The sequence below is a fragment of the Grampus griseus genome (genome assembly GCF_964374135.1).
Source record: "Grampus griseus genome assembly, chromosome: 12".
NCBI lineage: Eukaryota > Metazoa > Chordata > Mammalia > Artiodactyla > Delphinidae > Grampus > Grampus griseus.
The window spans coordinates 26874985-26900870 of record NC_139006.1 but is presented as its reverse complement, the minus strand read 5'-3'; the positions used below and the strand labels follow the sequence as shown (position 1 = coordinate 26900870).

Here is a 25886-nt window from a genome sequence, read left to right as displayed (position 1 = left end):
AAGTGAGGGGCTTAAACAACAGAAATTTATTCTCACAGTTCTGGAGGCTGGACGTCTGAGAGCAGGGTGTCACAGGGCCCTGCTCCCTCTGAGGGCTCCAGGGGAGGACGTGTCCCGGCCTCTCTCCCAGCTTCTGGGGTTCCTTGGCGTGAGGCAGCCCAGCTCCAGTCTTCACAGACGTCTGCCTGGGTGCCTGTCTGTCCCTGTGTCCACGTTTCCCCCTTTCTATAAGGACACCACTCATATTGGATTAGGGCCACCCTAACGATCCCATTTGATTGATTACCTGTGGAAAGACCCTAACAAGATCACATTCTGAGGTATTGGTTGCTGGGGTCCAACATATCTTTTGGAAGGCACACAACTCAGCCCATAACAATAGAAACAAGTCTTGGGCTGCCCCTTCGTCAGGGGCTCCAAGCTGCCAGGGAGCCCAGGGCAGGCAGGGGCAGAGGGGACCATGACAAGTGTGGGGAAGCTTTTCCTGTGCAGGCCCGTCCCTGGGGCAGCGGCAAACATCTGAAAGGCTCTTCAGATGGCTTTGTACCCAGTCCAGCGGCGCCCCACGAGGGCAGACCTGCCTGGCCAGGGCAGGCGCTGGTGTGGGGACCTGGTCCATTCCATGGTGCGGGGTGGCCTGCTAAAGCAGACAGAGGGTGTTGGCAGTGCCGGAGCTGGGAGCCTGGCTAGCCATGGCTCAGCTGGACACGTGGGTGGGGGGCACAGGCTGCATCATACTGGGAGCCCCTTCATGCCTGGCTGTGGGGTGGTGAGCAGGAAGGGAGAAGGGATGGAGAGGCAGGTTGGGCCCAATCAAGGTCTACAGCCCACCCGAGCAGTCACTGCACTGAGAAGGCCAAGTTGGGTCGACCGCCGAGGCGGAGGGAAGCCTGAGTGTCAGCATTGGACACAGGACCCCCGAATGCCCGGCCCCAGCTGGGGACAGGAGCTCCAGGTGCTTGCCCAAAACAAGGGCCCTGGGGTAGGACAGACTCCACCTGCTCTGTTACCCGAAGCCCAGCCCTTCCTGCCATCCCCTGGCCTCCACGGTCCAGCCCGTGTGCACGGCTCCCCGGGGCTCCCACCTGCACCCGGATGAACTCCTGGCTTCCGTCACAGTGCTCAGGAGGCCATGAGCAAAAGGGAAATGTGGAAGAGCCCTGCACCGGGGTCTGGGCCCCAGGAGCTCCTGGGGGCTCCCGGACAGCAGCTCTGGTCATCCTGTCACAGAGTCAAGGGCCTGGAATGCACTGGCTCACCACGGCCTCAGAGTTTTATTATCAGCGTCTCACATTTAAGTACAGAGTCTTATTATGAAGTTTAACTCCCTAGGAGAAGGGAAATGGCAGGGGCAACTGTGTCCCCTCCCTGAGATGGGCCTGCCCGGAACCCATGATCCTCCTGCACAGGTGGAGGCTTGAGAGCCTGCTGAGGCGGCCCATTGCATATGGATGCTCCCTCACAAGATAGCTCCATGCACAGGACCCCTCGGCACCCACAGAACCACCGGACCCACCCAGCGGCCTGTGCCTCTGCTATGGAGGAGGTTTTCCTCATTCAAATGTGGCCTGTGTCCTCTCCAAGAGCAGGGCTGGTGGTCAGGAACTGGCTACGCCCAGGAGAGGAGGGGCCGCTTTGAAACAGACATCCACTCTTGTTGTCGGGATCACAGCAAGACTCACTGGCCAGAAGCACGTGTGGGTGTTGAGAGGCACAGCTCTGCGTGTCTGGCTCGCATGGGGGGTGCATGCCTGGAGCGTGTGTGTGTCTGAGCACGTGTGTACACGTCTACTGCCTGTAACGTGTGCGCGCATGCATGATGGGTGTCACGTGTGCCTTGTGTGAGCTTCTGTGCATGGGCCGGGGGAGGCACAGCACACCTGGGCCTGCCGTACACCTGGCCATGGGCCTCTGTCATAAGGCTGGACCCCGAGCTTGACATGGGGATGCAAACAGTTCACACACATCAGAGGGCTCTGGCCCTGGGGGACGCTGGCCGAGTCACAGGCAGTACCTGTGACAGGGCCTCCCGGGAGCCCCGGCCACACCCGGGTGGGGGTTAGCTTTGCAGCCTGAACTCGTGGGTGCTGGTCTCCCAGCAAGAGGGGTCCGTGCCCAGCATGCTTCGCTCTGTGAAGGTCACGTGCCCATCTGCATCCACAAGGATGACCGTGTTGGTTCTGAAAGAGAGCATGGGGCCTGCGTTCAGCCCGCTGCCCCTGGACCCCTGCACGCCAGTCAGAGCCCCAAATGGATCAGACCAGAGGTGCGAGGGGCCTTGCTGGGCACTGGCCTGGCTCGAGATGGGTCACAAAGAGCAGCAGCCTCTGTCTCGGCGAGCAGAGGGTCCCCTGTGAGGCATCAGGGTCTTGAGCCGCAGGTCCTGCAGGCCCCTGCCCACAAGTCCTATCACCTCCCCTCTGAAACACCCCCAGGCCGCCCTGCCCACCCTCTGCAGCATGAGCCCTGATCGCCCACCACTCTCAGCAGGGTAGGCCCTGGGCTGACCAGGCACCTCCCTGCTCAGAACCCCCAGGGCTCCCAGCACCACCACTGGGGTGGTGCCCAGACACCTGCAATGGCTTCTAGACAGGGTGGAGGTGGGGAGGAGCTGGGCAAGATGGGCTCCTCCAGGGACAGGAGGGCGCACCAGCGGCCCATCCGTCGTACCTGGTGCCGTAGTCCGGGCAGCGCACACACACAGCTGCGTACTTGCTAAGTATGGGCTGCACGTACTCCCTGCCCTGGGCCTCAATGGCTGGGTCTGGCAGCTGCCTGAAGGACAGAGGAGGGGTCACCACTGGCCGCCCCAAACCTATCCCCGCCAACGCTCAGCCACAGCCCTGCAGCGCCTGAGGAGCCCACCAGCCTCAGAGAGGGGCTGGGGGAACCACAAGGGTTGTTCCGGGCACTTTCCAGGTCAAGGCCTCGAACCTCCATCTAGCCTTTAACTCAGGGCTCCATTGTGGGGGCCAGTCCCTGTGCTGGGGCCACCAGGAGCTTCCCAAGGCCCAGGGACACGAGCTCATGGGCTCTGTCCGGTCAGAGCCGTGCAGGCCCTGTGGAAGGACAGTAGCCACCTCTCAGAGCTGGCGGGGGGCGGGGGCGTGTGTGTGTGTGTGTGTGTGTGGCACAGCACTCACGCCTCTTCATTGTTGAGCACGTCCAGAAGCTGGGCGGCCAGGGCGTCCTTGGGGAGCGCCTGGCCCCGCTCCACGGCCTCCAGGAAGAGCCGCTTTCCGAAGCACAGCTTCCTCCAGGGCGTCTCCAGCAGCGCGTTGCTTAGCCCGTAGGTCCCTGCAGGAGGGGTTGGCTCGGCCAGCGTGGGAGGTGGGGGGGACTCTGGCTGGAACTCCACCCACCCGCCCCTTCTCTACATGCGTCCAGGAACTCGCCAGGCCTTGGGGGTGGGTGATCGGAATCAACAGCAGAGGAAGGTCCGTCCATAAGTGGCGGAGCCCGACGTGGGGGTCCACCTGAGAAGGTCAAGGCTGGGAGCACCACAGCCTGAGGCCAGGAGGCGGCCCACCGGGGTCAGCCGGGGTCAGGGAGCCCGCTGACCTTGGCCGGCCCGAGGCGTAGGCCAGGTCCCTGGCTGGGGGCGCTGTAGGGGCTTAGAGCAAGTTTCTCAGGACAAGTTCTCAAGAAGAGTCCCAGTCTCAAGGTGGAAAGGCCCCCAGAGCCTCTTCTCAAAAGAGGCAGCAGGGGCAGCCAACCCAGAGCCATGCGGCCTGAAAAGATGCACCAAGGACAGAGAGCCACTACCCTCTGCTGCTACCGGACTCCGGGCCAACTCTGACACGACTACTGCCACTTGGCACTGTGGGGCCCATAGTCACACCGCCAGCCACGGCATCACCACACTGTATCCATCAGGCACCTGGCAGCCACATGCAAAGAACAGAGCAGGACCCCCACTGCGCACCACACACAAGAGTCCATTGAAAACGTCTCAAAGACCTGAACATGAGAGCTAAAACCAAATAGGGGAAAAGCTACACAACCTCAGATTAGGAAATGACTTCCTAGATGTGACACCAAAAGCATGAGCAACAACAAAAAACCCCCATAAAACTGGACTTCATCAAAATTTAAAATGATGTACTTCAAAAGAGACCAACGAGAAAGGGGAAAAACCCACAGGATGGGAGAAAATATTTGCAAATCATGTAACTGATGAGAGACTTGTATTTAAAATATATAAAACAATTCTTACAATTCAATAACAAAAAGACAACCCAATTTAAAAACAAGCATAGGACTTGAATAGACATTTCTCCAAACAAGATACACAAATGACCAACAAGCACATGAAAAGCTGCTCAACGTCATTAACCATCAGGGAAATGCAAATCAAGGCCACAGTGAGACCGCACCATAGCCCAGAACAGCTGCGATCAAAAAGTCAGACAGTGACAAGTCTTGGCGAGGATGGGGAGAGACTGGAACCTCATAAGTTGCTGCTGGGAAAATAAAATGGTACAGCTGCTTTGGAAAACAGTCTGGCAATTCCTCAAAAGGTTAAATGGTTACCTTATGATCCAGCAACTCCACTCCTAGGTCCACACACAAGAGAAATGAAAACGTTTCCCCACAAAAACATAATAAACGTTCACAGCAGCATTTTCCACAATAGCCAAAAGGTGGATACAACCAAGTGTCCTTCAGTGGATGATGGATAAACAAAAGGCAGAAAATCCACACGATGGAATATTATTCAGCCATAAAAAGGAATGGAGCCCTCACTCACGCTACAGCATGGATGAACCTTGAAAACATTACAGAAAGGGAAAGAAACCAGACACAAAAGGCCACATATTGTCTGCATCTGTTTATGTAAAATGTGCAGGATAGGCAAATCCACAGAGACAGAAAGGAGACTAGTGGTTTCTAGGGGCCAGGGACAGTGCCAGTGGGTGTGGTTTCTTGGTGAGGTGATGAAAATGTTCTGGAGTTAGATTTTGGTGATGGTTGCACCACTTTGTAGATAGAGTAAAACACCTGAAGGCACACTCTAATGAGTGAACTGTATGACACGCGGTTATGTCTCAATGGAGCTGTTGTTTATTTTTTTAAGGGACATGGATCAGGCGCGGCTGGCTCAGGGATGAAATAGGATGGAGTTCAAAAGAATTCCTTCTAAGCAGCAATTTAGCAGAAAAGAAGCATCTCTAGTCACAGTTGAGGGCATTATGGGGTGGTTTCCAGATGCTTCCACAAAGGCCACAGAATTGCGGGGGAAGGTCTCTGCGTCCTTTTGTGCCTTTTAGCTTCCAATTCTCTCCAGACAGCCAGGGACTCGGTACAGGGGGAAGGCAACCTAACCTGTGTGCAGCCTCATGTGGACCGGGTGAGGCCATGGCCACTACTGGGCACAAGGTACACGAACGGCCGAAAAACAGCACCAGGAGGGAAATCAGCAGGGACCCGGTCCCTGAAAGTACTGGGGTCCCCACAGGAGCAGCCCCACCCTGTGCCACCCGCCAGAGCAGCCTCACCTGGTGCCAGGGCAACAGGCTCACGCTCCCCCCGGTTTCCATAGTAGCAAATGACATCTCCCTTCTCTGTGCTGCGGACCAGAGGGGAGACAGGGTCAGACAGGAGCCACAGGGCGTCCCCAACCCTCGCTGCCTGGCAAGCCCCACAGCCCGGGCCCCAGCATTCGGGTGGCACCATCCGTGCAGGCACCGCTGTTGCTGAGCTATCTGCCCCCCACCCTGCCCAGCATCTCTGTGTGTGCCAACATGGGCCTGGCCACACTCCAACTGCCACTTCCCGACGTGGCCCCAGCCTCCTGCAGAGTCCCAGCAACCTGACTCCTGAATCTCACAGCCAGCGCAGGCGCCCTAGACTCGAGGGCCTGCACCTCCCTGGGGGACCTGCTCCTCCCGCCTCTAGGACAGGCCCCTCTGCCCCTGCTCCTGCCCTGCTCCCAGCTGGTCTGCCCCACCCCGGGCGGAGAAAGCTCCCGGCCACCATATCCTCTGGCGACAGGGCCCATGGGTGGCATGGACAGCGTCATTGCCCCAGGAGCCGTCTGCCGAGCCCCTTGCAGAACCCGACGTGAGCCTTGCCACCCACTCTGCCCAGCACTCGGCAGTGCCCGACCACCATGGGGCCCGGGGTCTCTGTACCCAGCTGTGCCTGCACCGCCTTCTCCACCGGGGCACCTCTGCCACCAGACCACAGGGCAAGTGAGGTATGGCTCAAAAACGGGCTCCTCAGCCACAGAAGCGGGGAGGAGACGAGACGGAGGGACCGATCTGGCCCGCGTGCACCCCCGGCCCTACTCCAGCTCCCACAGCAGGAGCTGGCGGCCCTCACACTGCCCCAGCTTGGATCCCTGAGTCCCCAGGACAGTGGATCTGGGAGGGGCTCGGCCCTTGGGACGCTCCCTGAGCCCACCAGGTGTAATGTCCCCAGAGAGGCTGCCACAGATGCCCCGGCTCCCGCTGCCTGCCAAGCCTGCAACCCGGCCCTGTGCGGCGCCTGGGGGCTGCATCCCCAGCCGGTAGACCCACCTTAGGTCGGCCGCTATGAGGTTGAAGCCGTTGTACAGGTGGCCCTCTGCGGAGACCTTCTTCAGGTAGGACAAGCTATCCATGTCTGAGGTCAAAAACTGAGCCACGAGTTCACCTGCATCAGGGGACACACACCCATGGCCGGGGCAGTAGGACTGAGCCCCTCTCCTGGGGAGACTGACGGTCCCCCACGGGACGGCCCCATCTCAGCGACCCGGCAGCCAAGGAGGTCGGCACCAAGAACTCTGATTCTGAAAATTTTTCCTGTTGTGCCCCGACGTGGAAGTCCAGCACGAGGGGAAACGTCTTCAGTGGGGACAGTATATGTCTACCAGATGGGCAGTGACAACACGGCAGTCGGGAGCCATGCCATGGCCACAAGTGGGAGCCATATGGCCAGGCCGAGGGTGGCTCCCGGCGTTGCCAGCCAGGGGGCTTCAGGGCCCCTCCTTTCGTCACTCCTCCCATCCCTCCAGGTGCCCAGGAAGCCCCGCCCCCCGCCCCGTACCTCGGCCCCGGGCGTCCCGGTCCAGCCGTGGCTGCAGGTAGTTGGTAAGTGCCGCCAGCTTGCCCCGCGTGTTGATGCCCAGCCACGTGCCGCCTTCCTTGCCTTCCTCCATGTCCAGCCCTGCGGCAACAACAGTGTCACCACCAGCCCAGCAGCCCTTGTGGTGAAACGGGGGCTGGAACACCGCAGTCTGAGGCAGCCCCTGGGGACCATGGGTATGTGGGAGAGACCCTCTCCCGGGACAACACCTGATGCCCCTGGGAACCCCCGGCCCCTGCACAACACATCCTGGTGCCTGGGTGGGCATCAGGCTGGGGGCACAGCACCAGCTCCATCGCAGAAATCGCGCCAGGCCCCAGCCCCGCATCCCGATCAGGTATAGGGACACTGGCTGTCCTCCCTAGGCAGGACCCAGCCCTCGGCGGGCCCTTCACTAGGAGCCCCGCAGGCTGCAACCCTCCATAACCGTGGGCCCCGCCGCAGGGCCAGCAAGGCCACTACAGCCCCAGGAGAGTGTCTTCCCAGGCCAGAGGGGCATTTCACTTGACAACTGGAGTGAAAATAGCTAAGTCATTAACATACTATTATTATAACAATAATAAGTTACAATAGTAGAAAAACTAAAAGCTGCAAAGATCTGAAAGAAGCAAAACTGTCCTTATTTGTACAAGATAGGATCGTATGTGAAGAAGATCCAAAAGGATCTACAAAAAAAACCTACTGGAGTAAGTGAATACTTGGCAAGAACTGGAAAATGAAAATTCAATTAATCATTTACAACAGCACTGAAAGATTTTCAAAACACTTAGGAAAATGTTACAGGAAAGACGTGTGTGCTGAGGGATGGACGTCAGGCAGACCTAGTTAAAGGAGGAGTCTTGTTCCTTGCCCGGGAAGCTCACATGGTTAAGAGGACAGTTCTCCCAGAGTATGGAGAAAAGGGAGCCTCCTACACTGTTGGTGGGAATGTAAATTGGTGAAGCCACCGTGAAGAACAGTATGGAGGTTCCTGAAAAAACTAAAAATAGAGCTACCATATGATCCTGCAATCACACTCCTAGGCGTATACCCAGAGAAAACTAATTCGAAAAGATATATGCACCCCAATGTTCATAGCAGCACTATTCACAATGGCCACGACATAGAAACAACCTAAACGTCCACTGACAGATGAATGGATAAAGAAGATGTAATACATATATACGATGGAATATTACTCAGCTATAAAAAAAACAATAAAATAATGTCATTTGCAGCAACATGGATGGAAATTATTGTACTAAGTAAAATAAGTCAGAAAGAGAAAGACAAATATAATATGATATCACTTGTATGTGTCATCTGAAATATGACACAAATGAACATATCTATGAAACAGACTCATAGACATAGAGAACAGACTTGTGGATGCCAAGGGGGGGGAGGGGAGGGATGGAGTGGGAGTTTGGGATTAGCAGATACAAACTATTACATATAGGATGGATAAACAACAAGGTCCTACCGTACAGCACAGGGAACTATATTCAATATCCTATAATGAACCATAATGGAAAAGAATATACACATATGTATGTATAACTGAATCACTGTGCTGAACAGCAGAAATTAAGACAAACTTGTAAATCAATTGTACTTCAATAAAAAAATAATAAAACAAAACAGAAAAAGGATGACAGTTCTCCCCAAATGACCAAGAGGGTGACATGATCCCAGTGAAGACCCTGTGGGCTGGTGTTTATAGAAATTCATAAGCTGGCCCTGAAGTTCAGGACGTCCACAGCAGTTCCAACAAGCAGCAAAGCCACAGGGCTCACCTCAGCTGGTTCCCAGACTTGCTCAGAGGCTGCAGCACCCGAGCCATGTCAGTGGGACACAAGAGTCCACAATGGCCCCACACGGATGTGATCAACTGACTTTCAGCCAGTTTGCCGTAGTCATGCACAGGCCAGAGGAGGCCCACTGGTTGGTGCTGTGGGGACAGCCGGAGAAGTAGGCGTGGCTCAGTCCCTGCTTTGCACCGCACGCAAAGTTTAATTTGAGATACATCACAGACCTAAGCATAAACCCAAATCAGGAGGCTTCCAGAAGCACAGAGGAAAATATCTTTACGACCTCACGATAGGCAAAGACTTTGTGGGTAAAACACAAAAAGAACAAGTCACAAAACAGAAGATAAACAGCACTTCATTAAAATAAAATATTCTGCTCACCAAAGGACATCATGAAGAAAATGAGACAGTGACACAATTATCCAGCAAAGGATCCACATCCAGAGCACAGAGGCTTCTGACAAACCAACAACTAGAAAGTGAATGAAGCTTCCACATCTGGCCAAACAACACAGTCCAGACAAGGAAGATACCACGGTGGAATTTCTGGAGATAAAAACTACAGTGTGTGAGATGAAAAATATGCAGAATGGGATTAGAAGCAGGTTAGACACTAAAGAAGAAAAGGTTAGTGAACGTGAGTAAAGGATATGGCGATAGAAACCACCTAAAAAGGAGCAGGGACAACAGAGGGCTTTTAAGTGAACCAAGCATAACCGAAGGGCACTGATCACTTCAGATAAACTGACACACGTGTGACTGGGGGGGCTGAGGAGAGACAGCAGGAGACGGAGGACTTGAAGAAACAGAACCCAGAGGTTCCTGAACGCCTAACAAGTCCCCAGCAATGCTGACGCTGCTGCTACAATTCTGTGCACGCTGGGCGATGCCAGACAGAGGGAGGGGGTGGACCTTGGGGTCTCCCAGGCCTGAGCCAGGCGTGGTGGCCACGGGCCCACCCAGCACTGCGGTGCAGCAGGGCCACCCTCCCGCTTGGCAGGACGCGTATCAACGCACCAGGGGCCGCCTCCAAACCACTGCAAAGGGTGAAGGACTTGAGTGGCTGGGGCTCCCCAGCGGGATGGGCACTGACCAGGGCAGGAAGCATGGAACCCAGGGGCCAGGACAGCCAAGGGGCCCAGGCAGGCTCACCCTTCGTCTGAGCCTCCATGTCTTCATCGACAAAGTGCCCCAGCAGTGCCTCCTGCCTCCCTCCCGAAGGATCAGCTCCTCACCCTTCACCTCACCCGTCCTGAGCAGCCCCCACTTCAGCCTCCCATGCGTGCCCTGCAGCAGTGACACACACGGCCTGCCCTCTCCCCACGATCCCTTTGTTCCGTCCTAGCCCAGGATGGTCCTGGCCATGCCCACAGGCTCCCCTAGGACCCCCTCCCGTGGCCCAGCAGGCCTGCCACTGGACCTCTGGGGGAGCCATGGCCAGCCTGGCTGAAGTCCCCACACACATGACCGCTGTGCCCAGAGCTCAGGCAGCGGGGGCCTCCCCGCCAGCCCCACCCCGCACTCCCGAGCAAGCAGGTATCCAAGGTCTCCTGAGCAGCTTCTGGTGAGGCCGAGACCCAGCCTCATCCTCCTGCACGCCCACCCTCCTGCACTCCCACCCTGAGGGCCCCGCTCACAGCTCTCCCCACCTCCTTTCAGACCCCCACTTTGGTCTCCCCACTCCCATCCTCCTCCCACGCAGCACCACTGCCCGACCCCAGTCCACACTGGAGGCCTTCGTGGATGCTCCAGACGAGCTTCCAGGCTCCGCAGGCAGAGGGTCCCTGGCCCGGCCGACACCTGTCTGCACGTCCTCCGAGTGGCCCCTGCCTGCAGGAATAGGAGCTGCTCCCTCCAAGGGGCCCGCGGAAGCCACCGGCAGGGCAGGCAGGGTGCGGTCACCTCCACTCCACCCCATGGGCTCCCCATCGGCTCCCCCAGCCCTGCCAGCCGGGCCTCTGCTCCCCAAACTCAGGCCACTCTCCCTGGGGCAAGGGGTGCATGTGTCTAACAGAATCACATGCACATACACATGCATGTACACACACACACGTGCACGCATAACCATGATGCTCCGAGGTGACCGGTCTGAAATCATGCCTCACACGAGACCAACCGCAGCGGATGGTGGATCCAAATACAACCCCCACCTTCCAGCTGCTTCCCCCGGGGATCCGGGCACGTGAAGCTGAGTGGACAGTGCTGGGTGGACAGCGGGGACACTCACCGCTGAGGACCTCGTTGTTGTTCCCCCAGAAGTCTGCAGCCCTGGAAGGCCGGTGGTAGAACTCGTCCCTGTTGGCGGCCAGGATGAGCCTGAGGAGAGAGCACGGCTGAGGGTCTCGCGTGAATGTGGAAGAGTCACGTGTTTCCTCTCGTTACCAAGACAAAGCACCTTGGTAGGCAGCAACCTGGGCAAGTCCCAGAGAGGACGGGACCCCACTGGGAGGAGGAGATGGGTGGCTGCCGGCTCAGCCCTGCTGGCTCCGCCACCCGGAACAGGGCGCTGGGCGGGCGTGTCTTCCTGCCTTTCGGTCCCTCCCCTGAGGGACACCCTGTAAGCCTCCCACCAGCGCTCAGGGACTCCAAGGGCTGCTCCATCCCGCGCTTTGGGGTGTCTTTGGGAGGGAGCGAGTGAGGACTTTTCTGTGTTTCACTAGTGTTTTGTATTATGAATCAAACAAGTATTTCTTTGGCAATTAGCAAAGACATCAATGTTTTCAGGGCCCTGGTTTTGAGGTAAGAAAACGAAGTTTTCGGTCAGCTCTGCCATTTAAAATAACTATGAAAAAAAAAAATAAATAAAAATAACTATGAACACAGACGGCGACTGAGTGGGCAGGGTCACCCCACAGGGTCCCGAAGACCCCGGGGTCTAAGAGTGGCCACCGAAGGACCCTCCAAGCACCGCAGGTGGGCACGGCACCTGGGGCCACAGTGGGTCTGAAACCAAGTTCGCTGAGTCAGGGGTTAGATCCTCAGAAGTCTTCAGAAGTACTGTTTGCATCGACTCATTGATTTCATGAATATCGGCTTGTGGTAAAACGTGAATTAACAAAGACACTCACAAAGTTGAAGGCAAAACCAGTGCTGGCACCCCAGGGCCCTGCAAGTCTCTCACCTGTGTGCACGTGTCACCCCCCACTTGTGCCTCCCACGTCACCTCGGCCACAGGCGCTGGCACTGCCAGGGACCACCCTGGAGCCTCACCACCCTCAGGATACCTGTCTAGCCTGTGACCTGGCTGTCCCTCCACACAGCTGGCTCTAGGGCTGCGCCAGGTTCAGGTGCAGGGGGCGGGGGGGTTCACTGTCTCTGACACAAGCTGCAGCCGCTCACAGAAGGATCCTCTGCAGCTCCAGCTGCCAGGCCCTGACCTGGACCCCATGGCCCCTTGCCATGTCTGCCCTGTCCCCCTGGGACCCAGTCCGGGACCCATCCTGGCAGAAGCTGGCTAACCAGCAGTCAGGAGAAGGACAGCGCAATGCCCCCCCCTCCCTGCATGGGGAGACTTGGCTGCGGGGCCTGGGCCCCCCAGAGGGTGCAGTGGCTCCTGTGCCAGGATCAAGCATCCTCCTTCAGGTGCCCAGCGCCCCTCACCTGCCCGCTCGCCTGACCCCTGCAGTCGCAGGGGACGGGAGGCTGAGCCCGAACCAGGCCGGTGCCGTGGCTTCTGGTTACCATTCTTGTGAAGACTCCAGAAAGGAAAACTTAGGGAAAAGAACAAAGCGAAAGAGCAGTGCCTCTGTCCTCTTACTCCAACTGCCCATTTGTAGACAAGAAGCGAGATGTTTGCTAATCGCTAGGAGCCTGAAGCGCTGGGTTGCTTTCATCAGAGTCACTGTTTAGCCGAACTGCTGGTGGGCATGATGGTACCACGTGGAGGCTCCAAGCGAGAGGAAGCCCCTCACTCCTCACTTCCGAGTCCCACTGGGCACAGTCATGGAAAGGGTCTGTCACCATTTGAGGGGTGGGTCTGGGCACAGTCAGGGCAGGGGTCTGCACACCGCCGGGGGGAGTTTGGCAGCAGTGACGGGTGCACAGGCCAGGGTCCAGTGAAGTGTCCAGTAGTGACGACCTCCATGGAAGCCACCCCAAAGGGCAACAGCTGACCCAGCAGTCCCTCCAGGTGGAGCCAGTAAAAGCATCAACCTGTGGGTCTAAATGACATTTTGACAAAGAGGGTGGTGACGTGACAGCCATGACAGCACCATACTGACGGGAGTATGCTGGTCTTCTATGCAGCCAAACATCTACACAAATGCGGCAGCTTAAAGCAACGCCCACCCATCATCTCGGCCAGGTGCTCAGCCCCGGGGTGACACAGGTGCTGGTCGGCGGCGTCTCCGCTGTTGCAGGGGTCAGTTTCTTGAAGCCATGTGATTGGGGGCCCTGGTCTCGCCTGCCATGCGCCGAGGTCACTCGCCTCCTGGAGGCTGCCCTCAAGCTCTGGCCACGGGCCCCTCCAAGGGCAGCAGCTTACTCCCTGAGGAGGGGCTGGTCCCTCTGCAGGCCACCCCGATGAGGTCAGGCCCACCCAGGACATCCCCATCCCATGAACTCGGGGTCCCCTGATTTGGAACTTTCATCGTGTCAGCAAAATATGGAGGTTCCAAGTGCTGGGCAACCTCAGGCGTGATGGGGGGTGTGGTGCAGAGGCCGGGACCCCCCAGGGGTGACCCCAGGAGGGCGCAGCACCTGTGGGTGGGCAGGTATGCAGCCTGGAAGGCAGGTCAAACCCAAGGGCGCCTGGGGGATCATGCTGGGCAGTGTCTGGGGGGACATGGCAGTGGGATATGATGGGGGAGGGCTGCCACGTCTGGAGGGATGTGCGCCCCAATATGGAGGGCAGTGGGCTGGTGACATGGGGGTGGGGTGCAGATGAGGGGTCCATGACAGTCACGGCCCAGCCCAACATCAGGCCTGGAGCTGCTCTGCAGAGGCAGTTCACATGTACTCCCGGCCACACTGGGCTGTCTCCCCTCCCTTCCCACACCCACGAGGGCACTTGGCTGAATAGCCCACAGGACACACGCTCTAAATTGGCTGCAGCCCAAGGAGGGGAGAGAGGCTTCAAGAACCCCACAGGCACGGTGGGGCTGACAGGGCTGGCCTCATCTTTCAGGAACTAATTCTAGGGAGGCCAGAAAACAGGTTCCCGTGAGACTGGAAAGGACAAAGCCAGGAGCGGCACCGCCCACAGCATCAGAGTGAGGATGTCCCACTCTGTCCTTCAGGGCAGAGGTGATCTGTGTAGATCAGTGCTTACACACGGCAGGGATGGCCACAGACCCAGATGGAAGAGTCCTCTGCAATCAGCTGACCCTGGAGCATTACTGACACGGGTGACCTTAGCTCACAAACACAGGTGAAAACAGGTGTGATGTCGAAGGTGCCGGAGCAGGGGACTGTGTGGGTCCCAGGCCCCGGACAGGCTTTGTGGGCAGCGGTGTCCAAGTGGACGGCGGCCCTGGGTCTGGGCCTTTCCGGCTGTGGGGAGAGGACCTAGTCTCAATGATGCATGACGACGAAGCGCCACAAAGACCCACTCCACCACCCAACATGAGGACATGGACCAACGCTGCAGGGAGCCTCTGGCACAGCCATCAGAAGACACACGAGGAAATCAACTTGGCGGTTCCGTGTGATCCAGGATTTTCTGATTCTGGGTATATACCCAAAAGGACTGAAAGGAGGGCTGGGACAGGTACTTGTACACTAATGTCCACAGCAGCTGAGAAGCGGGAACAGTACAGGTGTCCGCTGACAGGATGGACGCCGACGCAAAATGTTGTCCATCCACACAAAGGAACATTATTCAGCCTTAAAAAGGAAGGAAATCCTGACACATGTTACAATGTGGATGAACCTTGAGGACATTATGTTGAGTGAAAAAAAGCCAGACACAAAAAGAAAACATATGATGCTACTTCCATGAGGGACTTAGAAGAGCCAAGGTCATAGAGACAAAAAGAAGGAGGGTGGGTGCCAGGGGCTGGGGAGGGGGATGGGAGTCAGTGTTTGTTGAGGACAGAGTGTCAGTTTGGGAAGATGAGGAAGTTCTGGTGACGGTTACATGACAGTGTGAATGCTCAATGCCGCTGAGCCCTGCGATTAAAAATGGTAAATTTGGGCTTCCCTGGTGGCGCAGTGGTTGAGAGTCTGCCAGCCGATGCAGGGGACACGGGTTCGTGCCCCGGTCCAGGAAGATCCCATGTGCCGCGGAGCAGCTGGGCCCTGGCCAGTGAGCCATGGCCGCTGAGCCTGCACGTCCGGAGCCTGTGCTCCGCAACGGGAGAGGCCACAGCAGTGAGAGGCCCGCGTATGGCAAAAAAAAAAAAGGTAAATTTATGTCATGTATACTTAACCACAAACACACAGAAAGTACAAATCTTCTCCTGACATCACTGGGTGGGGGGCCGGCAGTGAACTCAGTGATGGGCACTGGGGTGGGGGTAGAAGCTGCTGCATTGCCAGCCAGGGCAGTGACAGCTTAGGTGGGAGGGAGCCCAGGTGAGGACATCCAGGCCTCCTGGCTCTGAGCCTGCCCCCCCCACTCCAGGAGCTGGGGGCCCCTCCTTGGTCTCCGATGGGCCCAGGGTCAGCTCACCAGGCTCTCCTCACGGCCCTGCTGCAGTGTCCCTCCCACAGCAGCCCCACCCCCACTCCTCCCATCCTAGTCCCACATCACACGTGAGAGCTGCCCACCCCGGAGCCAGAAGTCCCTCTCAACCTCCAGCGCCATCAGGCTAGGACAACATTTGAGATCAATGCTGAGACCGAGTCCCAGCCCTGGAGCTGTCAGAGGCAGGTCGTGGCAGGACGCAGGCTCCCCTCCCCGTCCCTTCCGTTCCTTCTCCCTCCCAGGAGAACAGGGGTGACCTCAGGGCTTGGCTGAATCCGTGAGTAAGAACCAAGGCAGCCATGGACTCGGTGGCCATCAGGCTGCGTGTCCTCACTTGTCAGGAGGAAGGAGTGCCACTCTCAGCGCAGGAGGCGACAGCGCCAGTGATCCATCCACCTGTTGCCTCAGCCCCACTCCCGCCCTTCCTGGGGGCTCTGCAGTGGCTGCGGGTCCAGTTCTGTCAGCAGAGGGCGCTGGAGGGACGCTGCAGGGGGAGAGGCTTCTCTCCCAGGCTCTGGGTGCGGCTTCCCCAGCAACAAACGCCCGACAGCAGCCAGCGTGAGCAGAGCGGGCAGACTTCCAGCAAGTGCCCAGAGAGCTCCCGGCCGCCCGGTATGCCACGGCTGTGCCCCCAACAAGGTCTGGGTCTCAGCCCAAGGATGAAGGACAGGCTCTGCCTCGGGCACCCCGATCTCACAACAGTTTATATTTCCACGAGTTAGACATTCCCTGCTCGAATCACTGCTCCGGGGTTCTGTCCCCTGGCTGTACCCCGACTCACACGGCATGCTCTGTCAGGGGCTGTTCAGGGCCAACTCCCGGGCCCCAGCATGGCCCTGCTGCCCACTCCCCTGCAGGAAGGGGACACTGGGCACCCCTTTCTCCCCATTCCCCAGCCTGGAATGAGTTACTTCAGCCACACATCAGGTTGCACGGAATCCCAGAAGCCAGTTGAAATGTTCCAGATCTTGAGATGATGTAAACTTCTTAAGCAGTCGCACTAGTGGCTCATCTGTGATTGAGGGTCACATCCCAGCCTCATTCTCCATGTGGATAAATGTCGGTGGATTCCCACCAGGGTGCCGGGGAATGGAGGGGCGCCGTCCAGAGCCAGGGGTCATGGGGAGGAGAGGAAACCAGACCGTGTGGCCCCTCCCTGGCCTCAGCCTCCTGCCTCCTCCAGCTGGTCCCCCAGCTTCCCTGACCCACCCCCTGCACTCTGCCCTCACCACCCAGACTGCTCACTGGCCACAGGCTCCAGCCCCACAAGCCAGGTCTCGCTCCCTGCCACTGTTCTGTTGCCACCTGATCCCCAGTCAGAGGTGCAGGGCTGTGCTGTACCCACGTCATTCCCCCATCCTGCCCACATGGCCACCTTCAGCGGCTCAGTCTTAGCATCTCTGCACATCGACTCAGGGTCCCTGCCCACACTGAGTGGCCACTGTGGGAGAGGGCAGGGCAGGGCCCGGGCAGTGTGTCCCAGGGCCTGGCCTCTGCCCCCGACCCCGCACATGGAGCCCAAACAGGCACTGAGGATGGCGTGTTCCCAAGGCCGAGCAGGATAGCAGACGCAGCACGAGGGGGTTACCTGTACGCATTTTTGGAAACGGGGCGAGGATCGAACTTAAAGAAGATGATGCACATGGGTCCCCAAGGGGTGGCTTGGCTCACACGGGGTAACGAGGTCTGCGGGAGAAGGAAAAATTAGTTGAGTAAATGGCAGACGACAGAATTGCCTCCCAAACCTGCAAAGCTCCCTTGCCCAAATGGAACAGGCTCACAACACCCAGACCCTCGCTGGACGAGGAGACCACGTGTCGGCTGCCCTGACACTCGCCCATCCCTGTAAACACGCTCCTGGGCACTGGTCAGACATTCCCCTGACGCCTGTGACCTCGTTGGCCCTGGATTGTTGGCAATTGCTTCTGGTTCTGGGGTCTGAAATGGAACACTTGCCACCTTGGGATTCACAGGAGGATGTTCCCACCACACTGACCCCGGCTTCAAAGCCATGCCAGCATCGCATGGTGGGTGGGCGGGCGTGGTGGCTCTGGCCACCATGCAAAGAGAAGCCGAGGAGGGGCCGGAGCCCAAGGCCAGCACCACAGACACAACCGTGGCTCAGAGCCATGCAGTAGCTGCCCAGCGCACAAGGCCTTCGGGCATCCCAACCTCCTCTCACTCATGCTCACTGGTCTGGCTGGCGCGGGTGGCAGGGTCAGGGTTCACCCCACTATTTTCCCTGTCAGCCCCCACGGGCCCTGGAGGGACCCCCAGGATTCAGCCCTGTGTTCCTCCAGGCACAGATGTGGTGACAGCCTCAGAGGACCAATTTTTGTGGCTGTGCAGCTGAGGCGCTGCCGCGGTGACAAGCACCATCTCCAGCAGCCCAGGGCGCTAGGGGACATGCACCATGTGAGATGGGCTGCCAGCCGCTGCCCCCCCACCAGGGACGCTGGGCCACATGCAGTGCTGATGCCGAAGGGCCCTGTGCAGAAGGGTTCCCCAAGGTGATGGGAACAGGCTGGGTTCCCGCCAGGGCGGCCTGGTAGTGTCCACTGGTGGCCATCATCCCAGGAGTGCCTGATGATCCCAATACTAGTAGGCAGACTGTTGGGAGCAACCTCCCTGGTAAAAGCAACTCCAAACGCTTGAAAGAAGGTGAAAAATATTAAAAGCCACCAAGAGCTGACAAGGTGGTGCAGGATTTAGCCAACATCTCAGAGAACACAGGAACCCAGAGAGGAAAGAGAGCAGAGTACAGCAGCGGCTCCTGCCTCAGGGCACTGGCCCATGGGGCAAACCGGGCTCTGGTGGCCTCAGGGGTGAGGGAGACAGAAGACACGGCCCAGAGCCGCCCCAGGACAGGGACCTAGGGTGGGGGGGTTGTATCCACAGCCACACCAGGACCGCAGGGGAGGCGCACAGAAGTGGGGGTGGTCCATGAGAAGCTCCATGTGCAGAGCTAGGCCACACCGGGGGTCCAGGGACTTGGTCTGATGGGTGCTTGCACTGGCAGTGCCCCTGGGCACCAGGCAAACCAAAGTTTTCCTCTTCATCACAGACTTCCGAGAAGTCTCACAAATAATTTCAAGAACAAAAAGCAGTACAATAGAAAGAACCACATAAAACAAAGCACCACAGCAAGAACCAGCAGTAGTCCCCACACGTCCCAAAAACCAGCCACTGAGTGCAGGAGAAAGGAGCTCAGGAATATCTGCAGGGAAAGGACATGATAAAGAGTAAACGGGGGGTCCACCCAGCACCAGAAAGACCCTTTAGAAACAGAAGCCCCAGGAAGTACGACTTAAAACTTGGCAGGCAATGTTGGAGCAGATTAGGCACAGAGAATGAGAACCACCCAGAACGCAGTGCAGGGTGATGGGAAGCACCCTGGGCGTCACAGAGCCGGGTCATCCCACCCGTCCCGTGTAGCTGGCGGGGCTCCCAGCACCTGCCACGTGACCGGAGTCCAGCACAGAAGACACAGGTCCCCCACCCTGAGGGGGCTGGTCTCTCCCAGACACAAGGATGCTCCAGGCAATGTGTCATCTGTGGCAACCAGGCTGGCCGAGGTCAATGGGAGAAGCCCTGCTGAGATCCCACCTACCCCGGCCCCTCCAGGACAGAGGGCTGCCTCACCAGGAACACACTACTCTGGGCCGTCAAAGGAGGCCAGCATGCCTGCCATCCCCCCCACGCCCAGCCCAGGCTGCATGACTGGCACTGGGTGAGGTCGCCGGCCACCGCTGCTCACAGGCCAGATGCAGAGCCCCCCAACTCGGCTGCAGCACCCTGCCACCCTAGCTGGCCCAGGTGGGTGGCAGACAAGCCCTCCAGAAGGTGGTGGCAAGAAGGGCTCCGTGGTCAGAGGAAGGCTGCCGAGAGGTCTCCGGGCAGCTTGCTGCAAGAAGTGTGGGCGCGGAACCCAGGGCTGCGGCCTCAATGAAGAGTGAAGACGCAGTCATTGGGAGGGAAGGACCAGAGGAAAGCCAGCCCCTGGGGAGGAGACCATCAGGAACTGCCTTTCTCTCCAATCCCTCACCCCCCACTCGAGCCAGGCCCGCTGCCAACTGGCCCCTCCCCTTCCCGCTTCACTCCCACCACCCCCAGCACCCTCCTTCGCAGGTCCTGTGGGTGCAGGGCCCTTCTCCCATCCTGCCCCCACCCAGGCCGAACTCCAACACCTTCTTCGGGGCCTGGCGAATCCTCCTTGACACCCCTGTGACTTTCGGGGCTCCCAGAGCAAGCCCTGGACACACCACTGCTGTCCCACCACTGCACTGCAGCGGGGCACTAACTGGGGTATCCTGCCTGGGGCGCTCCGCTGCTGGGAAACGCTCCCCTCCTGAGAAACGCTCCCCTCCGCTCCCAAGGCTTCCAAGGCCATGGAGTGGGAAGGTGAGGTGGGGGGAGCAGTTCAACAGGTCCCACTGCTCCAGGTAAACTCAGCACTCCTCCTCACCAGGTGACACCTAAGCCTGTCAGGAGGAAGTCACCCTGAAGAGCACCTGGGCTGGCAGGTGCCGAGGAAGGGGGGTCGACCAGGGCAGAAGCGCGCCGGCTTTCTAATGCCATCCCCGCCCCGCCTGTCTCCACCTGGAGCCCGGGGTGTCCACACGCCGTCAGAGCTCTTTGGCTGCTGGGGCCGCCATGAGGGCCGGGTGGCCAGAGGCAGAGGCAGAGCCAGAGGTGGGCAGGAAGGTCCTGGGGCCTGATGAGGAGTTTCACCCACGGGCCTCAGCGACCACAGGGAGGACGCCGCCTGGAGGTGGGCAAAGCCTGCGGCTTCAAGCGATACAGGAAGCAGTGCCGGCCCAACGGGCGTGGAGGCCGCTAAGGTGACGCGCACACCCTGCCAGGTGTGCGGATGGCAGTCGGATGCCACACGCCTGCCCTCTGCAGGTGAGGGGGCTCCCTCCCTCCCCCTCGCTTGGCCCCATGGCAAGCAGGATGGCAGTGGGGGACCCAGGCCAGGCAGGCAGGGCCCCCACCCGATGGGGCAGGTGACACACTGACCTGGAGGAGGCCAGGCCCCAGTGCCACGGGGCAGGGGAGGGACAGATGGGGACCCACTTCCCAGGTCGGGCACATCCTGGGCAGGCTCCTCTCTCACCAAGAGTTCAGGTGGTGCCAGAGGCCACACGGGGGCTCTGGGGGATGGGGGTGCCTGCTGGCTGCACTCGGGGTGATAGTGTGGGCACACGTGGGGTCTCCTGACCCCTGTACATGCTCTCAGGATGCCCCGGGCATTGGACCTGCCCATCTGCACCCCCTGGCACACAAACGAGCTGCTCCAGCCATGTCATGGAAATGCTCGGAAGCCAGCGTGCCCCTGAGCATCCCTGCTGACCCTCCCCAGGTGCGAGCAGCCCCCAGGAAAGCTCACAGTGGGGCAACCGGCTCCGTCCTGGCCACAGTCCTGGAATCACTGTGCCCATGTGTATCTCGCTGGGGGGCTGCCTTACAACTGCCTTGCATACAGGGGTGCAGCCAGGCCTCAGACGGGCCCCCACGGAAGGAAGACCCCAGACGGTGGCCTGGGCTGAGGGGAAGCCTCATGGGCAGCAGTCTTGAGGGGGCCTCCCGGGACCGGAGCATGCAGGCTGTGAGATGGCCGAACATCCTGACAAATGCCCGGGGTGCCCACGTGGCGTGGCAGTGGGTCCCTGGGCCTGGTGGCAGAGAGAAGCCATCTTTGTCACCACTAGGGTTGGAGGGCATGTCATTTTGTGCTCACTGCAAGGCCCCGAAGGAAGGCCCCTGCCCATGGCTCCACATACTCCACAGATGTATGCTCCATCACATGCAAGGACCCCGCCACCCTGTCTTCTTGCCACCTGGCCGTGCAGTTCGCCCACGCCCGGGGTAGCGGCGTCCCCCACCTGCCTGCTGCTGCCCAGGGCACGTGTGCCTTCTATCCACTCTTGCCATCCAGCTTCCACTCATGCAGAGCAACACAGCAGGGCCCGGCACGCACGTTCTACAAACAGGCTGAGGACCTTCCCGACAGGTGCCTTCCTGTCTCCCAGGCAGACACCCAGGAGGCGGAATCACTGGGCAGGGGGTGACGCTCTTAGATGAGCATGCCTGGCCGACTCCCTCCAATGTCTGGCGCAGGGGCGTCCAGCACGAGGGTACCCGCCACTGCTCCCCCCACACTCACCGCAGTGGCAGGAGATGCTCAGGTGGTCTGCTGGCATCCCCCAGCAGCCACTGGCACACCGTGCCAGGATCCAGGGCCTCTGTCCCACAGTGCGGTGGCATTGGGGTGGGGTGGCCCATCCCTCTGCCTGTGCTGCCTCCATTGGAACCCATCTGTCCTTCCACAGCAAGTCCCCCCACTTGTACTGCATGGCTCTTGCCCTCTTCATCCCAAAGCAAGAGCCCCTTTCTCTTGATTTCCGTGCGTGGTTGCGTTTGGGCTTCGTTCTAGGATGTATCCAGGGTCTGCCTATGTGGGAGGTGTGAGCCACGGACCCCCATGCTTCCCAGCAGACGGGCATGCTGTCTGCCACCACCTGGGCCACGCCCTGGACACCCCACCACTCGGCCCCTCAGCCCCTGAGCTTCAGCACATGCTGTGGTATCTGGAAGGTGAGTCTCCCTCTTGGCTTTTCACAGAAGCTTCTAAAACTCCGACTGATCAGGGCACCCGTGGGGCACCCTGTGGGGCACCCGTGTCCATGAAGTGACACAGACGAGGAAGTCCACAGCCCGGAGCTGGAAGCCAGGCTGTCTGTCCATAGCGGTGTCCACCTGCCTGAGCAGCATGGGGCAGAGCGGGACCCCACCCATCAGAGCACACCACTCGGTGCTTGTACGAGGCAAGGAAGAAGCAAGACTCATGCGTGGGTACAGAAGCAGGGCAGGCCACCTGGCCAGGGAACAATGGAGACCTGCAGGGAGACGTCTGGGTGCTAGTGACGGTGTCCACACCCTGATCTGGATGGCGGCTGCATGCTGGGCTCACTCTGCACCATCCCTGGAGCTGGACGCTGCACACTTCCGGTAGGGAAAACAGGATCATCCACGTGGAAAGCTGCCCATGAGGAGAACATGGACAGACCCTGCCCTCCTTCCCCGCTGGCTTTGAGTTGCTACTCTGGGTGGGGGGCACTGAGGGGCGAGGCAGGAAGAGCAATTCTCGGGAGACCGGGCAAGGTGGATCCAGTCCCAGCTCAGAGCTCCTCAGAACAGGATGGAGCGGCCAGGCTGCCCTGAGTTCTGCACAAGGACCCACACACTCAGGTGACCGCCGGGTGGGGTGGGGGCCTGTGCCCTCGGGGAGCACTTCCCTCTGTCAGACAGGGGAGCACGCTGGCCAGAGGCAGCGAGGAACGCAGGGACGCGTGCGAGCAAGCAGGAACAAGGGGGCCTGGGCCAGCGGGACAGTGAGGCCCCGGGTCCCAGCAATCAGTCTCCTCTGGCTGTTCCTTAGGGCTCTGGGCAGGGGGTGACGGAGCCCTAGAGTTGGCGGCCCCACTCCTTATGCCCAGCACCGCACACATGTGGAGGAACGCGGTCAAGGCTAGCCAGCCTGTCCATCTGCCCTTGAGCAGAGGAGCTGGGCAGCCCACCCACCCTGCACAGGGCAGAGCAGGACAGCAGGAGCTGCTCTTTACAAGTGACGTGTGACGTCCCCCCAGGCTGCCAGCAGAGGAGGTAAACACATGGGAACACATTGTCCTGTTCGGAGCCTTCGCTGAGAAAGCCCTGCCATCCTAATCATTCCAAGCAGCCCACCGCCACCCCCCAAACACCACGCCCTCCTCCCCGCCCACGACCTAGAACTCCACAATCTACGCTCTGTCATCTGGCTGATAAGTAGCATTTCACCATGACACATTTTCTATGGCGACACTCTTTCCTGAGATCTTCAAGATGTCTTAGGAGCACTAATTCAGCCTCATACCAAGTATCACTGTCCCTTCAAGGTTCAAAAGGGCAACACAGATGAGGGATACAGTGAGCCACGGCGAGCTCTGGATGCTCCGCACCCCGGCCCCTCCTGGCAGGAACAGCTTCCCCACAAGGCGGGGGCCAGCCCGGCCTTATGGCGGCCCCTATAGCTCACATGGTTAATAGGGGAGGAAGGGGGCATTCCCACCAGCCCCTTGAAAGAGGGTGGAAGCAAATACTTATAGTAGGCATGGTCCTGAAGACCCAGCAGAGCCGCCCTGAGTACCAGGAGGTGGGGGCTGGCCTCTTTACTTTTAAGCGTGTATCCATTATTTCTGCAACCTAAAAAAAAAAGTTGAGAGGGAAAAAAAAAAAAGGCTTCATCAATACCCTGAAAAGGGAACTCAGTGGTCCAGGGGTGACCTCATTCTCTCAGAGCCCATCACCAAACCCCGAGGTCCAGACCAACAAACTGTCCTCAACACCGGCTGACATGTTGCCAAAGGATGGACCCAGTCCTCACACATCTGGGGTGTCAGTGACGAGTGTGGCCCTATTTGTAGCAGCCCGCCTACCTCCCTGCCCTGGGCTACTGACATCCTCAGAAGCAGCAGCATCCACGGACAGGCGAGTGGGACTGGGAGGCGCCTTCTAGAGCAGCAGCCAGCACAGGAATAAGTCCCCACAACACCACATGTGACTACACCCAGGGTAAATATGATCAAAGTGACAGCCCAGAAATGAAAACACAAAGAAAGCGTGAGGCAGTAATACGGCTCAGGGGCTGGGCAGCAGGGCAGAGCTGACAGCTAGTGGCCTGGTCTGAGGGGTCTACATTCTGCAGACACACCAGTAACACACAGCCACAGGACTGCAGGACACATGCTTTTGAAGTGAATGGTCAGGGGTCCAAGGGGGTGGGAGCACCAGGGCAACATGCTCCGCCCACTGGGAGCCCTGGGAACCTGGAAAGGGGGGAACAGAAGCTCTGCTGTGTCCACCTGCCAACACAGCCACCCTCCTGCAGCCCCATCCCACACGAAAGGTCACCCGACACAGGAAGGTTCTTGGGAGAGGGGCTCAGGAGGAGAGGCCAACCCTGGCTCTTACTGACCTTGGGAACACCATTGGCCCTCAGCCTGAGTTTTCTTTGCTGTGAACGGTATCTGGCCAACAAACACTTGCCGTGAAAGGGTGCCCAGAAGACTAAGGAACAAGCAGCAAAAAGCGATTCCCAAGAACTACCAGCTGTAGGCGCCCCATACAGCACCATTACTGCACAGCTGCCGCATGGAAACAGCAACAGCAAAACATCAGTGGGCAGGTCCGCAGCAGGATGGCAGCGGCAGGCCTGGCTGACCATGTGACATCCCCAGTGGAGGACAGACGGGGGCTTGAGCCTCAGGGACCGGTCCAAGGCCAGAAGGCCCACGTCAAATCTGTGGCCCAGAGGCGAGCATGGTAGCTGCTGGGCGGGAAGGCATCTTAAAGCCCAGAGGCTACAAGGCCTTGCCCAGCGTGCAGCCCTGACCAGTCCCCTCCCCTGACGCCCTGGGGGGAAGGTCTGAGTACTGAGCCACCCCAGGAAGACCGTGTCCAGACGCACAGATGACCTGGCACTTGCTGCCTCCCCGGAGAGACATCAGCTGTCACCCGCAGCAGGGCGCAGGGAGGGAGCAGCGTGACTCAGGGCTCTGGGGCCGTCAGCCGCGGAGCCCACCCACCCTCGCCCCGCGGTGACCGCGCAGCTCCCGGCCGGCCAGTATGCCCCACCGAGGGACACCGGCCCTGCCTGCGGGGCCCACGCCCCACCCAGGCGGGGACACTGGAAACGCCTTCCAGGAATGGGAGGAACGCTCCTTCGGCCGGGGTTGGCTTGGTCTCCCCGGACCGGCCGCTGGATTTGCATTCACTGCCTCGAGAAGGGGAAACTGAGGCAGGGCGGGCTGTACGGCCGCTTCCGACTCCGCGCCCCACTTCCCGAGACCCGCTTCCCGACTCCGAGCCCCGAGCACCGCGGGGAACGCAGCCGGCCACCCGCCGCCGGCCACCCGCCGCCCGTAGTCCACCGCGTACTCACCGCCTCCTTCGCCGCCGCCGCCGACTTCCGGGTGCTGCGCCCGCGCGTCGCCGCCACCGCCCAGGCCCCGCCCCCACACAGTCTGCGCGCTCCCAATGGGCAGCATGGCTAGGGGCGGGGCGGCGCGCCGCGAGCCGGAGCACAGTTGGCTGCGCGTACCATCGCTCCGGGCTGCACCTCCCGGCGCCCCGCCCCCGGGGCTGCGCCAAGCGCCCGGCTGCGCCTCGTGACCCCTGCAGCCTTCGCAGCTCGTCTGGTTCAGACACCGGCCCTGGGCCCTGCCCTCGAGGACATGTCACCTGCCCGCCCAGCGTCCCGCGCTGCACTGGGCCCTGCTGGAGGCTCTGCGGGGATGCTCACTGGTGGGGCCCTGCTTGCCCCCTCCATGCCTCTGAACTGGCCATCTTCCTCATTGCACCCC

General features: G+C 59.5%; 1 protein-coding gene across 2 annotated transcripts; it reads right to left on the bottom strand.

Annotated features, from left to right (window-relative positions):
- Positions 1 to 36: 36 nt before the first annotated feature.
- TANGO2 (transport and golgi organization 2 homolog) lies at positions 37 to 25552 on the bottom strand. Of its 2 annotated transcripts, none has more exons than XM_082667712.1 (9): positions 25466 to 25552; positions 17072 to 17169; positions 11086 to 11174; positions 7030 to 7149; positions 6522 to 6636; positions 5499 to 5569; positions 3144 to 3297; positions 2671 to 2771; positions 37 to 2180 (listed from the first exon to the last, which is right to left on the bottom strand). In XM_082667712.1, the coding sequence occupies exons 2-9, from the start codon at positions 17125 to 17127 to the stop codon at positions 2140 to 2142; spliced, it is 747 nt and encodes a 248-aa protein (XP_082523838.1). In that variant the 5' UTR covers positions 17128 to 17169; positions 25466 to 25552; the 3' UTR covers positions 37 to 2139. The 2 variants fall into 2 exon arrangements, with proteins under 2 accessions (XP_082523838.1, XP_082523837.1); XM_082667711.1 differs by having other exon boundaries at positions 38 to 2180; positions 2671 to 2775.
- Between the last annotated feature and the right edge of the window lie 334 nt (positions 25553 to 25886).

Bases quoted from the DNA above. Each gene is read 5' to 3' on its own strand.
- TANGO2 (XM_082667711.1), bottom strand. From the start codon at position 17,127: ATGTGCATCATCTTCTTTAAGTTCGATCCTCGCCCCGTTTCCAAAAAT. The intron at 2,776-3,143 runs GTGAGTGCTGTG...TCTGTCCTTCAG, and splicing joins GTGCTCAACAATGAAGAGGC to GCAGCTGCCAGACCCAGCCA. The intron at 2,181-2,670 runs GTACGACGGATG...GCTCTCTTTCAG, and splicing joins TGCCCGGACTACGGCACCAG to AACCAACACGGTCATCCTTG.